Source organism: Hyperolius riggenbachi, chromosome 7, assembly GCF_040937935.1.
Source record: "Hyperolius riggenbachi isolate aHypRig1 chromosome 7, aHypRig1.pri, whole genome shotgun sequence".
NCBI lineage: Eukaryota > Metazoa > Chordata > Amphibia > Anura > Hyperoliidae > Hyperolius > Hyperolius riggenbachi.
In genome coordinates this window covers 92,765,616-92,783,987 of record NC_090652.1, presented here as the reverse complement: position 1 = coordinate 92,783,987, position 18,372 = coordinate 92,765,616, and the positions used below count along the sequence as shown (strand labels likewise).

Genomic DNA, 18,372 nt, shown 5'->3' with positions numbered 1-18,372 from the left:
ACAGCCCCAGCAATCACTCACCTCCCTGGCTCCAGCGCTGCAGTTATGTCTCCATCCTCCAGGTGGCGCTGCAACTCTAAAGTGAGATTGCCGACTGTTGTCATGACGACAGCTGGCAATCTCACCAGGAGGAAACAGAGCCCGGAGGAGAGGAAGGAGAATGGCGTCTGATGTCGGGATCCCTGGGAGATATGTAGAAACGCTCCGGCTGCACGCATTGCTCTGCACCCCGAGCAGAGGTTGGGAGTACCGCTCTGAGCTGCAGTTTTCCGCCCCAACCCTAGCTTGGGAATACCGCCAAGGAGGTTATTTATCCTAGTTTCGCGATCAGAACCACTTCCTATATATATTTTGGTAAATTGGTATGTAGCCCCTCCCAAGCGATGTGTGGCTTAGGCTACGATGTCATGTAGCCTTCTCCTCCCAGTGCACTCTGGGAGACCAGGCATCTTTTCTGCTCATTTCAGAAAACACAACAAACATTCCACAGAGATGCCTCTTCCCAGCAAGTAAAGATGCAACATCCGTGATAAATTTAAAAATGTAAATCGGGGAGAGGAAAGAAACAGTGGGCAAATATTGACTAAAATAATTCCTAAACCTATATTTAAAAAAAACCAAAACACTTTTATTCATGAAGTTATATTCATTAAAGTTCCTTTTTACATTTTTGTGTGTTAACTTCTGGAGTACTGTAATTTGGTGTGAATATGCCATTATCTTTCACCATCAGTCTGCAGCTACTAAAACCTTTTCATACAACTTGCTAGAAACCATGGCAACTGTATACAACTGGGTGAGGTAATATAATGAGGATTGTTGTTTTAGTTATTATTTTTAGGAAGAGCAGCGATACACTTTAAAAATTAAAAAAGAACACTTTCAGATGTCTCCATATTCATAACATCTCTCACCACAAATAGCAGTTTGTAATATTGCTTTTGCAGTTCAAATTTTTGTTTAAAAAGATTCAGAATTTGTGTAGGAAAGTAGTCATTTCAGCATCCATCAAAAATGTATAAATTCAATAGACCGTAAAACAGAGAATGGGCAGGCACTCAGATGTCAGTGCATGGATATCAGTGAGTGGGTTGGATGGCCGACAGAGCCAAGTTAGGTTAACATATGTATCCTTAGATTCATTTACTGTAGTACACAGTGTACAATTTGCTGTGCATACCATCACTGAGGTGGGTGCATATCGTTTTGCCTACTGCTTCTTCTGGAGAAAAAGTGTGCCAATGGCCCCAGATTAAGCAGTAGGTGAAACGATCATCATGCCTCGCGTGCCCCCCTTTGAACCCACCAGCACTCGGTGATGGCATGTACAGCAAATTGCATATGACTGAAATTTTGCACCGCATACTACAATAAATGAATCTTAATGTTTACCTCAAGATTGTTTACTAATTCATAAATTCCCTCATTCATTATGATGCCTAGTGCATCCCTGAGTTTCTGCCATGTCTCATCCCTGCAGTAGATGGCAGCTGCCACACACTGCCAGCCCTTCCTGACCCCAGAAACTGCCAAACTCCTTGTCCATGCCCTCATCTCCCTTTTGGACTACTGCAACACCCTCCTGTCAGGACTTCCTCAGAACCGCATTGCTCCCCCCACAATCCATCATGCAGCAGCCAGACTAATCTTTTCCTCCTATCTGTTCCCATGACTCCCCTATGCAAATCCCTTCACTGGCTTCCAATCTGCTTCAGAATGAGCTTAAGATTCTATATTTGGCCTACACATCTATACCAAAGTCCTACCTGACCTACATCTCCAACCTGGCCAGCAGATACACACCTGGTCGCCCACTTTGCTCCTCCAACTACCTTCTCCTAACCACCCTATGCATCTCGCACTCCCATGCACTACAGGACTTGCCTACACCTGCCCCATCCTGTGGAATTCACTCCCACTGCCTATCAGGCATGCCTCCTCTTTCAACCCCTTCGAACAAGCCCTCAAAACTCTCCTCTTCAAGGAAGCCTACCCCACTTCAACGCTGCCCTAACCCTCTCTGCCGAGAACCTCTCAACGCAGACCCCCCTCCTTTCGTGTCACCACCTCCTCCCTCTATATTGTAAGTCTTTGGCAGGGCCGTCTCTCCTTGTGTATCATACTTGATTGAGAAACTGTATTATTGGGACTACCACTCCAGTGTATGATCTGGCATTGTATTACTACCAGTATTGTGATGTGTCTCTTATTGCTTATTACCTGTACTGTGCTGTTGGTCACCTGTTATCATTGTCTGCAATCTTATGTATTGTATAGCACTGCGTTATATGAAGGGGCTATATAAATACAATTAATAATAATACCTGGTAACATTTGTCTCCAGAAATTTCTGTAACTCATGGCTGCTTACTACAGCCATGTCACCATTCCCAAGCTTCTGGCAGGTATTCTGAGCCTCAAACCACCCGGTCTTCTCAGGTATGAGTTGATAGCAATGGTTATTGTCTGGGTACACCACACTTCCAGGCGGACAAATAGGGGACACTTTATGATCAGAAAGAAAATGAAAATGTCTTTAAGAAACAGATACAATTCAGCAACAGCAAATAGTTCAATCAGCTACAAAATCACAGCAGGTTCAATCTTGAAGTTTTGAAATAACAGACACCAAATAATAGGTCATCCATAAAAGGGGTTGGCAAACCATTCACTTCACTGGCTACCCATAAAATGGACACTTCTATTTAAAATTGGCTTCAAATCCTTGCAAAATCTGGGCTCTGGATAAAACTGAAAAGCCACCTGTTTAGTCTGGCATTTATGCCTGACTATTTTCTCTGTAACACAATCCACCAGGCATGCAACTATGTATTAATCTGAGACATATATATGCTAGTTCAGTGACCTGCAAACTTGGCTCTCCAGCTGTTAAGGAACTACAAGTCCCACAATGCATTGCAGGAGTCTGACAGCCACAGTCATGATTCATAAAGGCAAATGCATTGTGGAACTTGTAGTTCCTTAACAGCTGGAGAGCCATGTTTGCAGATCACTGTGCTAGTTCTATGGGAGGAAAAGCAGTTTACAAATGTTATTGTAAATTAAGACCTAGCAGGTGTTTGTAGACAGGTTTTGAGTAGGTTGCTACAAAAGAGATGTCACTGTAGAGATCATTATGGACTGTACTAAGTTAAACAGCTACCTGCTATGAAACACCAAGTCCTCTCCACTTTATAAGATGTTCACCCATCTGTTTTTCTTTTTAAAAAATAACTAATGGACCGATGTCACAAATCTATTCTATCTATGAATATGTCCCAAAACCATCTTTCAGGACTAATTTGTAATGCAACCAAGACTCTAATATTAAATTTCAATCCTATTGTTACTTTCTATTGTATATCCTCGAATATAAGTTGGCCTTGTGTATAAGTCAACGCCAATATTTGACTCTTTTCAGCTGAACGTTTTTATTGACTCAAGTATAAGTCTACTTAGCAAAGTTAATGGCTGCACTTGGGGATCAGGAAAAATTAACAGGTGCACTTGGGGATGAAGAGGGGTTAATGACTGCACTGCATACAGTATTGCCGCCATTAACCCCTCCTGCCCCTTAAAGTGAACCTCCAGAATAAAAATCTACTCCAGCAGCACTATAAAAGCTTGGTGTTTAACAGTTTTTACAGCATCAGAACTTTCTTTTTCTTACCCAAGCCTAATTTTTAGCTGCACAGAAGAAAACTGCCCAGACATTTTTCTCCTGATGCTGTGCAAAGCATGATGGGGTTTCTGATATGGTTATCCTCCTGCTGTTTTGGCGCAAATTTGTTTTTTAAAATTTTGAATTTGAGACTTGAAGCCTAGCGCGCACAGATGGGAGGGGTGATCAAGACACCGGACAGTTGGAACTGTGTCTAATGCTCCGTCACCTCCTTTCAACCAAAAAGATGGCTGCCCCCATGAAATCACAAACATTTGCCTGTTCTTTTAAAACAGGGTGGGTGATTATATTACCTATCTATTTTAATTAATATAACTAATGTAACTTAATGACAGTATGTTTGTTTAGGCTGAAGTTCCCCTTTAAGTGCAGCTAATAATTTTTTCAGGCCCCCAAGGGCAATATTTATTCACTCCCCTTCCTGCAGCCCAGTATTTTCTCCCCGCCCTTTCCTTTTTAGTTGTTGTGGCCAGGCCAGGCCTTTTTGGGGGGGCATTCCCTTTATCAAGAAAGTGTAACTTACCACTGGGTAAATTGCTTCAAAAGGGAATGTTGCTAATAGTAGACATATTACTCAGTGTGCTCAGTGTTGTCTGTGTATAAGTCGACCCCTATACTTTTATTAAGTGAGTCAGGTCTAAATGTTTAAATATAGTCAAATACAGGGGCGTAGCTTGGGCAGGGCAGGGTAGGACATGTGCCCCTTGGCGCTGGGTCCCTAAGGGCACCCAGCCATGACTGTGAGGTGTCCTTTTTATTTTAAATTTCCCAGCGCAGAGAAGGGAAAGTGTTAGGCCCAGCAGCGGGGAAGGGGGGGCGTCTCCCCCCCCCCCTTCCCTCACCTGGGGCTCCCCCTCCCTCACTCCCCCCTCCAGATATGAGCGTCTGGCAGCGGGCGGCAGCAGAACACTTCCTCTATTCCCCGCAGGGGAGGGAGATCTGCGAGTCGCTACTCTGGTGTAGTGGCATCACTGACTAGACCAGAGTAGCAGTGCACAGATCTCCCTCCCACGCCAGGAATAGAAGAAGTGTTCTGCTGCCGCTCATATCTGGAGGGAGTAGTGGGGGGGGCCCAGGTGAGGGAAGGGGGGGAGACGTCCCCCCTTCCCCGCTGCTGTGCCTATAACTTTCCCTTCTCTGCGCTGCCACCCCTCCTGCTGGGGACACACCTGGCTATCTATTCTGGGGACTACTAAAGACCTGACTACTTATTCTGGGGACATCTATAGACCTGGCTACATATACTGGGGACACATATACACCTGGCTACATATACTGGGGAAACATATACACCTGGCTACCTATTCTGGGGACTACTATAGACCTGGCTACATATACTGGGGACACATATACATACTGGGGAAACATATACACCTAGCTACCTATTCTGGGGACTACTATAGACCTGGCTACATATACTGGGGACACATATACACCTGGCTACATATACTGGGGACATATATACACCTGGCTACCTATTCTGGGGACATCTATACACCTGGCTACCTATTCTGGGGACTACTATAGACCTAGCTACCTATACTGGGGACATCTATAAACCTGGCTACCTATACTGGGGACATTTATACACCTGGCTACCTGTTCTGGGGACATCTATACACCTGTCTTACTTATACTGGGGACATCTATACACTTGGCTACCTATTCTGGGGACACCTATAGGCCTGGTTACTTCCAATGGGGACACCTATAGACCTGGTTACCTATACTGGGGGCACCTATTTTTGAGAAATTGCTGCTGCCAGATTAAGTGTATTTTGGGGAACAGCTGCCAGATTATATGTATGTTGGGGGAACCACTGCTGCCAGATTATGTCTATTTTGGGGGAATCATTGCCATATTATCTGTATTTTGGAAGAACATCTGCCAGATTATGTGTATTTTTGGAGAAATGTTGTCAGATTACATGTATTTTGGGGGGAAACACTAAGCCAGACCTCAAACTTCCCTGGCAGACCTTTTACACCACTGCTAAGGTATGTATATTTGGCCCCACCCATTACCACACCCACATTCTGTTGCATGGCCACGCCCCTTTTTGACAGGTCCCTCCTTAGAGGGTGCATTAATCGTCTTTGTCCCCGGGTGCTGAAAGCCCTAGTTACGCCTCTGGTCAAATATATACAGTAGTTGTGCATGACATGTCAACTTTTGACCTTCAAATTATGATACTGCAAAGGAATTTATTGCATTTATTTTGTCCACTCTATACAACGTGTCATACATGTTCTTTAGTATTATTTTCCCTATTGAATTTTTTCTTTTCTTTTTATACTTATGGCTGCAATACCTGCCCAGCTACGCAACATTCTCCCTTTGTTATTGGTTTTGAAAATGTATAATAAATAAAAAAAAGCTGTAAAAATTGAAGTATGCAGTAATCTGCAAATCATATTCAATTGAAAATAGTATAAACACAACATAATTTTTCCCCTGTGCATCATAAAGTTGTCTTTTTCTATATTTAACATATGTGGTGCCTATGTTGAGCCTTCCTTCCTTATTCATGCTAGCTCACAACAGGACATGCTGAAACTGAGAAATAGTATTGCTTTTTCAAAGACATATGCTCATTTTAAATTGGATGCCTGTAACATGCGTACATCTAGTATAGATGTTGGGAAATTTGGAGCAAGATATTACAGATAATTAGTGCTGTATATCATTAATATCAGCACAAACTTCCATCTCCAATTCTCACACTAACTTGCCCATTTTTAGCTCCTAACACTAACCTGCTCCTCTCCACTCCTATCTCTAACCTCTCCCCTGTCCACTCCTAACACTAACCTGCCCCTCTCACTCCTACCACTAACCTCCCCACTCTCCACTCCTAACTCTAACCTCTCCACTATCACACTGCTGAAACTAACCTCCCCCCTGTCCACTCCTAACAGTAACCTCTCCCCTCTCCACTCCTAACACTAACCTTCCCCTCTCCACTCCCAACACTAACCTTCCCCTCTCCACTCCCAACACTAACCTTCCACTCCACTCCCAACACTAACCTTCCCCTCTCCACTCCCAACACTAACCTTCCCCTCTCCACTCCCAACACTAACCTTCCCCTCTCCACTCCCAACACTAACCTTCCCCTCTCCACTCCCAACACTAACCTTCCCCTCTCCACTCCCAACACTAACCTTCCCCTCTCCACTCCCAACACTAACCTTCCCCTCTCCACTCCCAACACTAACCTTCCCCTCTCCACCCCCAACACTAACCTCCCCACTCTCCACTCCTAACTCTAACCTCTCCCCTATCACACTGCTGAAACTAACCTCCCCCCGTCCACTCCTAACACTAACCTTGAAAACAAAGAAAACTGAGAATCCCAAATAAGGGGATGGACTAGTACAAAACCTGTCAGATTTTAACTGCCCAATTTTTCCGCTGGAGTGGTCCTGTAATGATGTGTTCAGAATTCTCTACATAGAGCTGCAGTATCTTCCTTGAACAACTTTGAATAACTTACCTGCACTGTTGCTCTGTGATGTTACAATATATTGAACTTCCACTTCTGTTCCACCTCTGACCAGCACCTGCACATCCACTGTTTCATTGCTTATAACAAGGGATGGGCACCGGATCTGCACCTCCTCAGGTAAACCTACCACCTGAAGCTTCTTACGTAAGACAAGATATTTGCTGCCAAGGCTCAGGTTCACTGTCACGTCGTAACCCCCTGGCTGGGCATAGCGGTGGGTGATGGCCACCTCACTGGTGGTGAGTACCTGGTTACCCAAGTCCCAGAGTAGAGGAGTGACCAACACTGGTGCTTCGATCCAGAGGTGCACAGTTTCTCCCAACTGGTAAATATCATTGGAGGAGTGCAGAGATGTGTGAGACTCAGTCCTGAAGAAGTTCTGAATAATGGTGACACCGCAGTCAGACTGAAGGGCGTGGGTGTCACAAGCCTTCTGACACTGAAGAGATGCATTGTGGGAGACAGTGCTGCCACACAGACAGCCATGGGTGGGATTCTTAGCCCAGTAGTTGTAGCCATCAGAAAAGCATTGTGCACTGCATACTTCACGACTTCTCTGAGTCAGAGAGATGGGAGTGAAGATCAACACAGACTCATTGTCAGCTGACTGGGGTGAACAATAGATCAGATCAGAGCCTACAACACAAGAGATGGAAAAATATAACTATGGTTTGAAGTGAAAGTAAAGTTTCAGAATAAAATTGTTTCCAACTGTAAAGAAAGAGCTCAAGTCATGGAGTTGGCAAGCAGGTACCACCTCGACCCCACTTCACCCCAAGGCGGTTTTTACCCTAACGGACAAGAGCGATTTTCACCTTTCCGTGCTCATCCCTTTCATTTGCCAATAGCTTAATCACTACTAATCACAATGAAATGATCTATATCTTGTTTTTTTTTCACCACCAATTGGGCTTTTTGGGGTTGATATTTGTTTTTAGTAATTACTTTGTTTTCTATGCATTTTAAAAGGAAATACAAGGAAAAAATGAAAAATACACTATTTCTCCAATTTCATCCCCTATGGTTTCAATATAAACACTGCTACTGTGCATAAAACCCATACATTTTATCTGCCTATTTGTCCTGGTTATCATAAGATTTTAATTATGTCCCTAGTACAAAGTATGGTGACAATATATCATTTGGAAATAAAGGTGTATTTTTTCTTTGGTGGTTTTTGTTTTCACTATTTTCACGTGCACGGGAACGCACGTGCAGGAACGCGCACAGCGGCAGCGGCACTGTCTGACGTCTAAAAACGTCCTGGAGCCATTAAGAGGCTCTAGCAGGACGTTTTTATAAGTCAGCATGTCATTAAGTGGTTAAATGATTAATTATAATGAAAAAATACAGTATGTTATAAATGTCCCATTTCACACTTAATACTCATAATATAGTACTTTTCTGTTAGAGGATTAAAGAGACTCTGTAACAAAATTTTCAGCATTATTTCTCCTATCCTACAAGTTCCTATACCTGTTCTAATGTGCTCTGGCTTACTGCAGCCTTTTCTAGTTGCACTTTCTCTGTAATATATCTTTTCTTCTTTTCTTTATCAAGCTTTGTAGACCCAGAGAGGAAGGAGCTGCCTCTGCTGTGATAGGGACAAGTTATGCATGCCCCCTCCCGGCTCACTTCTGTGTTCTTTGTTTATTTCTCACTCACAGACAGGTCCCTGCTCTCAGTCTCAGCTGTGTCTGTGAGACTGTGAGAAAAGGGAGCTGCCTGTCACATGCTGACAATTTGTTACCCAGACACAAGTGCAGAGCCCAGACTCCTGGCTCAGAAGAAACAGCTGTGTTTATAAAGGAGTCTGAGGATTCTTGTCATGCTTCAGTGGCACAGAGCTGCAGAGGGAGAAGGTAAAACTTTTTCTAAACTTGCACATAACATTTGAAGGCTGCATTCACTGTGTAATAATAAAAACTTGTCGTGCAAACATAAGGCAGTATCTTTTCAGTATACTTCCTGTTTCAGTGGCCATCTTTACGGTTTACAAAACAGTTTATAAAACGGTTATTTTATCGCCAATATTGCTGTGGAGTGTGGCGAAAATGTCACAGAGGGGGCTAGGAGATGTCCCCGAACAGGATGATGTGTTTATTGATCTAACATTTCTTCAATACAGATTCTCTTTAAAGGACAGTGCATAGTTGAGCTGAGCTATTATGCATTCTGTAATTACTACATAAATCTAATCTGGATTATAATACATTACAAAAGTGTTTTCACTTTATTCAGGCTGTAAACAAGTTCACATGAATGTACACATGTGACTATCGCCATCACTGGAACCTATTCCATGTGAGTTTAAAACTCACTTGGCTCATGTAATAAATATATCATTAAAGAAACACTGACGCGACCAACAGAAGAGTAGTAGGATGTTCACCTACGGAGTGGGAAAGCTCCAGATCTGATAAAGCCTTCCAGGTCCTCTCTCCCTGTGCTTGCTCCCCCTGCTGTCCCCCGTTCACATATGCCACCTTCAGGAGTCCTCAGAAGCACTTGAATCCCTGAGTGCTTCTGAAGATGGGCACAGCCATACTGAGCATACGCGAGCCCATACCTGCACGTGAACAGTAACAAACTCCTCGTCTTCAGAAGTACTCGGCGACATAAGTACTTTCAAAGGCATCCCGAAGAGGTCAAATAATTTTACCAGGGGGCAATGGTGAAACAAGTACAAGCCAGCCCTTGTTTAGTGAGAAGACAAGACTCCCTAACACTGCTGCTGCCTATAGAGCGCACTGGTAAAGGAAAGGGAGAAGAGGGGAGGTCGGCACTACAGCGGGATCCACATCCAATGCGGAGGACCAGCGGGGCTACAGCAAGTCTCTTTTGTGGCGCACACACAGCGTGCTCTGACTTGAATATAGCTAGTCAATAGGTGTAGAAAAAAGTGCGGAGTCGGCACTGCTGCAAATCGTGTTTTAATCCACAAGTGGTGATACATCACATAGCGTATAGCAAAAAAGTTGTAAACATACCATTTGGTGGAGGTTGTTATTGGTGGGCTGGTGGTGGGTGCTGGGTGCGGATGAAGCCTTTAGAGCACACCCTAGTGGTTGCAGCTCTGGTGCTTTGAGTTCACCAGGAGAAAAGCGTGATATAAATGTTCTGTGTCTTGTCTTCAGTGTTTTGAATTTAGACTTAGGGCTTGATTCACAAAGCGGTGCAAAGTGTTTGCACGCCTGTGAAAAGCCCCTTATCACGCCTAAACTCACTTTAGGCATGATAAGAAGAAACTCGCGCGAATTTTACGCGCGCAAAGTTTTGTGCGCGCAGGCGCGCGCGCAGCACCCGGCACTTCGCGCGAAGCTCCCATTAAGCCCTATGGGACTTTGCGCGTACGCGCGGTAGCTTCGCGCGAGTTAGAGCACAAAGCGGTGATAACTTTGCTAGTGCAAAGGTTATCACGCCTAAAGTCTTTTAGGCGTGATAACTGAGTTATCACCGCTTTGTGAATCGAGCCCATAGTGTTTATATAATTTGATCAGGCTTATACAATACTACTATATTATATGTATGCATTCCAAGGAGATCTATTGCAGATAGACTGCAGAGGTATTGTCCGCAAACCTGGGTCAGATGCATGAAGAATGAGTAACAGAGGCATGATTCTCTTCATTTCCCTGCAAACTATAAGTTTATACTGGGTTTATACTCTCGTCGGATCCAGCGGGTGGATGGTTGTGCTGAAACTTCAGTTACCCCACCTGAATGATGATTTTAAATCTGCTGCCCCTGGGAGCCCTCAGAAGGCTTTGGAAAGCAATCGTGCCACTGAACGCTTCTGACGATGGGCGGCACTGTACTGCACATGTGCAAGCTCACACATGTGCAGTACTGAGTCACCAGTCTTCAGAAGCACTTAGGGACACAAGTGCTTTCCAAGCCTTCCGAGGGTCCCTGAAGGCATATTCGAGCAGTAGGTCAAATACCTGGAACTGCGGTGGCAATTTTTATGCCCTGGCTGCTCGTGTCCTTGTTCGCACTGCCGTCACTGGGAGCATCCTGTGCAGGCGCAGTAGAGATTTTCTTGTACTGCACCTGCGCAGGACACTCAAGGCCACGAGAGTGCGAACAAGGATGCGTGCGGCCAGGGCCACGCAGTGGCTGTCAACTTGTATGTCGCGGTGAAAAACCTGAGCCACGGCGGGGAACTGGAGGATCTTTGAGTATCAGCACAGGACGGCTGCAGGGGGCTGGGAAAAGCCCCAGGTAAGTGAATCTCTTTTTTTAGCAATATTCAGGTCCGCTTTAAGGGAAGTGGTTGGGGAAGAAGTGGGAATGGAATGGTGATTGGAGGGAACATCACAGCAAGTTTACCTCTTACCGTCCTTAAAAGTCAATTTTTTCAAAGAGTGACTACAGCAGTGTTCTGCCCAGGGTCTTTTAGCCGGGCGCTCCACCCAGCTAGTTTTGGTGAGCACCCATCTGTTATCCGCTCACCTCCTCCTATACAGTAAGCAGAGTTGTGCACAGAAGCACCGGCCCTGCATCCCCTCATCTCGCCCCACCCGGCTACTTTTCCATGCCACTCAGCTACAGTGGCTTGCAAAAGTATTCAGCCCCATTAATGTTTTCCGCATTTTGTCACATTACTGCCACAAACATGAATCAATTTTATTGGAATTTCACATGAAAGACCAATACAAAGTGGTGTACACGTGAGAAGTGAAACGAAAATCATACATGATTCTAAACATTTTTTACAAATCAATAACTGCAAAGTGGGGTGTGCGTAGTTATTCAGCCCCCTTTGGACTGAGTGTAGTCAGTTGCCCATAGACATTGCCTGATGAGTGATAATGACTAAATAGAGTGCACCTGTGTGTAATCTAATGTCAGTACAAATACAGCTGCTCTTTGACGTCCTCAGAGGTTGTCTAAGAGAATATTGGGAGCAACAACACCATGAAGTCCAAAGAACACACCAGACAGGTCAGGGATAAAGTTAATGAGAAATGTAAAGCAGGCTTAGGCTACAAAAAGATTTTCAAAGCCTTGAACATCCCACGGAGCACTGTTTAAACGATCATTCAGAAATGGAAGGAGTATGGCACAACTGTAAATCTACCAAGACAAGGCCGTCCACCTAAACTCACAGGCCGAACAAGGAGAGCGCTGATCAGAGCAGTCAAGAGGCCCATGGTGACTCTGGACGAACTGCAGAGATCTACAGCTCAGGTGGGGGAATCTGTCCATAGGACAACTATTAGTCGTGCACTGCACAAAGTTGGCCTTTATGGAAGAGTGGCAAGAAGAAAGCCATTGTTAACAGAAAAGCATAAGAAGTCCCATTGCAGTTTGCCACAAGCCATGTGGGGGACACAGCAAACATGTGTAAGAAGGTGCTCTGGTCAGATGAGACCAAAACTGAACTTTTTGGCCAAAATGCAAAACGTTATGTGTGGCGGAAAACTAACACTGCACATCACTCTGAACACACCATCCCCACTGTCAAATATGGTGGTGGCAGTATCATGCTCTGGGCGTGCTTCTCTTCAGCAGGGACAGGGAAGCTGGTCAGAGTTGATGGGAAGATGGATGGAGCCAAATACAGGGCAATCTTGGAAGAAAACTTCTTCGAGTCTGCAAAAGACTTGAGACTGGGGCGGAAGTTCACCTTCCAGCAGGACAACGACCCTAAACATAAAGCCTGGGCAACAATGGAATGGTTTAAAACAAAACATATCTATGTGTTAGAATGGCCCAGTTAAAGTCCAGATCTAAATCCAATCGAAAATCTGTGGCAATATCTGAAAACTGCTGTTCACATACGCTGTCCATCTAATCTGACTGAGCTGAAGCTGTTTTGCAAAGAAGAATGGGCAAGGATTGTAGTCTCTAGATGTGCAAAGGTGGTAGAGACATACCCTAAAGCAGGGGTCCCCAACCACCGGGCCGCGGCCCACTGCCGGTCCGTTGGCAGTTTCCAGTCCTCTCACCCCTCTCCCCCGCGGCCGCCGCTCCTGTTGCCTTATGAGCGGGCGGCCGCTTACGGATTCCCCCAGGCGCCGCACTCCTTCAGTATCTCGGATAACAGCAGCGCGTCTTGCGGAGGAGGGAAGGAGGCGGGGCAGCGGTTGCCGTGATAGCGGCGTAGCATATCGCCGCTACAGGAAGCCGCTGCCCCGCCTCCTTCCCTCCTCCGCAACATGCGCTGCTGTTATCGGAGATACTGAAGGAGCGCGGCGCCTGGGGGAATCCGGAAGCGGCCGCCCGCTCATAAGGTAACAGAAGCGGCGGCCGCGGGGGCACCACCTACCTATACTGGGCACTTTACTAGCCATGCTGGGCACTATACTACCCATGCTGGGCACTATACTAGCCATGCTGGGCACTATACTAGCCATGCTGGGCACTATACTAGCCATCCTGGGGCACTATACTAGCCATGCTGGGCACTATACTAGCCATGCTGGGGCACTATACTTGGGTAACTATACTAGCCATGCTGCCGCACCCAACCCCCCCCCCCCCCCATAGCCCGCTGCGCACAACACTGTCCATTAGGCCGCACACCACCCAGCAAAAGGTGGTTCTACAAAGTATTGACTCAGGGGGCTGAATAATTACGCACACCCCACTTTGCAGTTATTTGTTGCTAAAAAATGTTTGGAATCATGTACGAGTTTCGTTCCACTTCTCACGTGTACACCACTTTGTATTGGTCTTTCACGTGGAATTTCAATACAATTGATTCATGTTTGTGGCAGTAATATGACAAAATGTGGAAAACTTCAAGGGGGCTGAATACTTTTGCAAACCATATTGTTCAAGGATCATTTGGGGTTGATCTAATGCATTTTCACTAGAAGTGCACTTATCCATTAATTATTATATCTCAATGTGGGACAGGTCCTCTTCAAAATTACAGAAACTAACAAAATCATATATATCCTTTTCTCCTCTTCCAGCTTGATCTAAAGGCCCGCACACCTACTAGATGGATGTTGCCCAACAGGGATTCATGACACGATCACTCGGGCGACATCCATGGGCCAAGACTGTACAGACACATAGTTGGCCTACAGGTTAACGACATGTTCTGTTGCAATGTGAGTGACGGTGAGTGCAATGTAATGTCGCAGATGTGACCTCACGCTGCGGGTGGGGAGAACGGGGAGAATAAAGCTATCAGGCGTCGTTCAACCAAACTGATCCACCTGGCGGAAATATGATTGGGGGTTCGTCCGGATTTGCTGTACACACGCTGGACTACAGACAATTCCTCCCCGATACCGGAGCTCCTCCCAAAAACAAATGATCAAATAAATGGTAAAGTTATTATGATTTTGTAATGCCCATTTATAACAGGGTCTGAACTGAGTGCATCTGTACACTTTGTAAAGCTCTGTGTAATGTGCCGTACTTACCACAGACGTATTTGGAGAAAGAGAAATTGAGGAGCTGTCGGCCAGAAGCTGCATCCGGCTGGTCACACACGGCAGAATCAGCCTGCACCAAGCTAATCCTGTTCTCAGTCAGCCAACATGGAAGCCACGACAGATGGAAGTCACACAGCCACGGATTGTCACTAAGGTCTCTGCAATGAGCCCCAAAGGATACACTCAATAAACAGGTGAGAGGGATATGGAGGCTGCCATATTTATTTCCTTTTAAACAATGCAAGTTGCCTGGCTGTCCTCCCGATCCTCTCCCTCTGATACTCTAAGGCCACATACAGACATCAGACCATAGTCTTTGGAAAATGAAAGATCACAGACCAATCTTACCACCCTTCCTGTAGTATAAGAGCCATAATCTACACAGTCTTTTCTATGGAGCTGAACTCCACATCAGGAAAAAATCATTGCAAGATGCTGCACACACAGATGCTGTACAGACACAAAAGATCAGTATCTGCAAAAGATCTGTTCCTGCCAAAAATCCATTCCTGCAAATTGCAATGATAGTCTATGAGATCTGCAGATCATCATACACACATGATTTAACTGACATTCATCTGCAGATCTGCAGATCTGAAAATCCATCCTGGTGGATCTGATCTGCAGATGAATGTCAGCTAAATCATGTGTGTATGATGATCTGCAGATCTCATAGACTATCATTGCAATTTGCAGGAATGGATTTTTGGCAGGAACAGATCTTTTGCAGATACTGATCTTTTGTGTATGTACAGCATCTGTGTGTGCAGCATCTTGCAATGATTTTTTTCTGATGTGGAGTTCAGCTCCATAGAAAAGACTGTGTAGAGTATGGCTCTTATACTACAGGAAGGGTGGTAAGATTGGTCTGTGATCTTTCATTTTCCAAAGACTATGGTCTGATGTCTGTATGTGGCCTAAGTCATGCATGCAGATCAGGTGCTCTGCCTCAGCCTGACGATCAACAGGACCAGGAGGAAGATCACAGGATCAGGAGAAAAGCCAGGCAACTTGTATTGTTAAAAAGGAAATAAATATGACAGTCCATTTCATTCTTACCTCAGGTTTAGTTCAAAAGACATATATTGCAGATGTGAAAGATAACAATTATTAATTGGCTAAAGATCTTAAAATAATACTGCACACTTTTATTTTACTACTTGTATGCATTAAGTCTATTATATTGTATTTGCAGATACCGTTTGTATTTCTTTCCTTCTGCTGTGAGCAATAAAGTTTGATTTTCAAAATATAATACTGTGCACAAGTAGCAAAAGCTGAGCTGCAGGAAACCCCAAACAGATGGTTTATAATTAAAATAAGAGTAATGCCTAAGGCAAATCATTCCATGCCGCCAGTGTCCAGATCAGCTATTTAGTAGCAGGAAAAACAAATTCATCCTCTAATGAGGACAAATTATAACAGTTCTGCATATTGCGTTTGATTTTCATGTAACCGGATCACCATTTCAGCCATGCTCCGATGTGTAGTCCAACCCCCATGAAGAAAAAGGCCTCTGCACTCTGCATAGCACATTGCATTTGATGTTCATGTCACTGGAGGCCCATTTTAGCCATGCGCTGATGTGTAGCCCCATCCCCATGAAGAAAAAGGATTCTGTGTTTTATGCATCTTCAACACTAGAGATACAGAGGCCTGTTTTTTCGAATGTGCCAGCCTGTTATAACTCGTCCTCAGAGGATCTGAAACTGAGCTATTCCAGGCTAGGTTCCCACTGGACACCAAATCAGTCAATTTTTCACAATAGACACCAATGGACTAACAGACATATCAATGCAGCCTATGTGATCTGTAGGATCCAATATAGACATGTCTGCTGTGTTTATTGCGGTACATGGAACACAGACATGTCAGAGACAGCACAGTATCTATGATATGTCCGTTACAATGAAAGCACACCAGAATTATTTGTACGGACACAGCGGATCATAAACTAGATGCTGTCTGCTGTGCCGTCCATGTTGATAATGCAGCATGAATGTGAACCTAGCTCAACAGACCCGAGTACTAACAGCTCTGAACCAACATTCAAACATCAGCACTACTGAGGAGTCAGTCTCACTCTCAGTCAGTGTCTGTCTCTCTCTTTCTTTGCTCTATGTTCAGGGAGCTAGATAGCTGCACTACTAATGCTCTAGCAGAAAACCATTTTGACAATAAACGTAGGACAAATAATATTTTCTTGCTTTATTTTCAGCAAAACTAGAAGGGTCTTACTCAGATCCCACTGATTGTGTATTTTCTAACTGCTTAAAGTGGGATTATACTCACAAAATTAAAATGTCAGTAACTACTCTTAAAGAGAGACACTGACTGTAACGAGAAAAACGTCACCTGGGGGGTACTCGCCTCGGGAGAGGGAAGCCTCAGGATCCTAATGAGGCTTCCCCGTCCTCCTCTGTCCCACGGGGGTCTCGCTGCAGCCCTTCAAAGCCGGCGCGACAAATCCGACAGCCTGTTCAATATCTACCTTTCCAGGCTCCAGCGGGGGGGCCGTTTCGGCTCTTCTGGCGGAGATAGGCGGAAATAGCCAATCTCCGTCGGGACCGATCTACTGCGTAGGCGCAGGAGACTTGCGCCTGCGCAGTAGAGCGGCCCGACGGAGATCGGCTATTTCCGCCTATCTCCATGGGAAGAGCGGATACTGCGCCGGCACTGGAGCCACGGAGGTAAATATTTACATCGCCACCGCTCCGGGAGGATTTTCGCCACCACCGTGGGACCGAAGAGGACGGGGGAAGCATCAATAGGATCCGTAGGCTTCCCCCACCCGAGGTGAGTACCCCCCAGGGAACGTTTTTTCGTTACAGATTTTCTTTAAAGCGGGATTGCCACCATAAAAATCAAATTTCAACAGCAACTGGTCTGAGTGTATTACGTGATAAAGATGCTAATCCTGCATTCAAAACTTTGAAAAAAATGTTGCTGATATGGTTTGGATATATACCTTAGGCGCACTGGCCCTTTAATAGCCATTGCCATTCAGTTGCATGCTGGGGGTACTTTTTATCTATAATATATTCCTCCTCTTTCCTTTGTTTCCCTGCCTAGCTGAAACATGATCCTCTGCTCACTTGTGTTCACAAGCAAGGCTGAGGTGACTCAGCGATTGGAAATGAAAAGAAAAAAAGTTAAGGGAAGAAATTACTTCAGTATTTAGCCTCAAACTCTGGGCAAAATACATGTTCCCACCAGGAACAGAATTCTCTTCATTTACTATATAAAATTCACTGAAATCAAAACGTGGATAGTACAATTCATGTACAAATAAGTAAGTAGATCAAGTATTTATCTACTTATATATGTGTTTCCCTGGCATAGTATGGCTAATTCTTCTGCTTTAAATAAAATAACATTAGAAAGCATTCCCAAGTATTCCCTGTGTGTAAAATTGTTTATCTTCACTGCAGAGAGAAGGAGAAGCAAGTATCTGCATCAGCAAGAATCTCCCTGTGCCTGTGTCTTCACTCTGCCCCCTTACTTTTCTGCTGAACTGACTCAACTGTTGCCAGGGTGATGTGTTTATTCAGCAGAAGGAGGGGGCGGAGTGAAGACACAAGCACAGGGATATTCTTGCCTTTGCCAATGACAAGAGATGAGCAAGCATCTACTGCTCTTTGCAGTGAAAATAAACAATTTTGGACAAAGGGAATACTTGAGAACGCCTTCACATGTTGTTTTATTTAACTAAGAGTAGATACTGAAATATTAGTTTTGGGAGTATAATCCCACTTTAAACACACACACACACACACACACACAC

The 18,372-nt window shown here is 44.8% G+C and overlaps 1 protein-coding gene across 4 annotated transcripts in view; it reads right to left on the bottom strand.

The window, feature by feature from the left end:
- Nucleotides 1-18,372, bottom strand: part of PKD1 (polycystin 1, transient receptor potential channel interacting) — a 264,518-nt gene that overhangs the window by 176,397 nt on the left and 69,749 nt on the right. For all 4 annotated transcript variants that reach the window (XR_011022701.1, XM_068244337.1, XM_068244339.1 and 1 more), the window contains exons 3-5: nt 14,577-14,746; nt 7,180-7,827; nt 2,325-2,505 (exon numbers count right to left, since the gene is read on the bottom strand). Coding sequence is in view for 3 of the 4 variants with exons in the window: in XM_068244337.1 (XP_068100438.1) it covers nt 2,325-2,505; nt 7,180-7,827; nt 14,577-14,746 (999 nt within the window). In the remaining variant the exon portion in view is untranslated. The remainder of the gene's footprint in view (nt 1-2,324; nt 2,506-7,179; nt 7,828-14,576; nt 14,747-18,372) is intronic.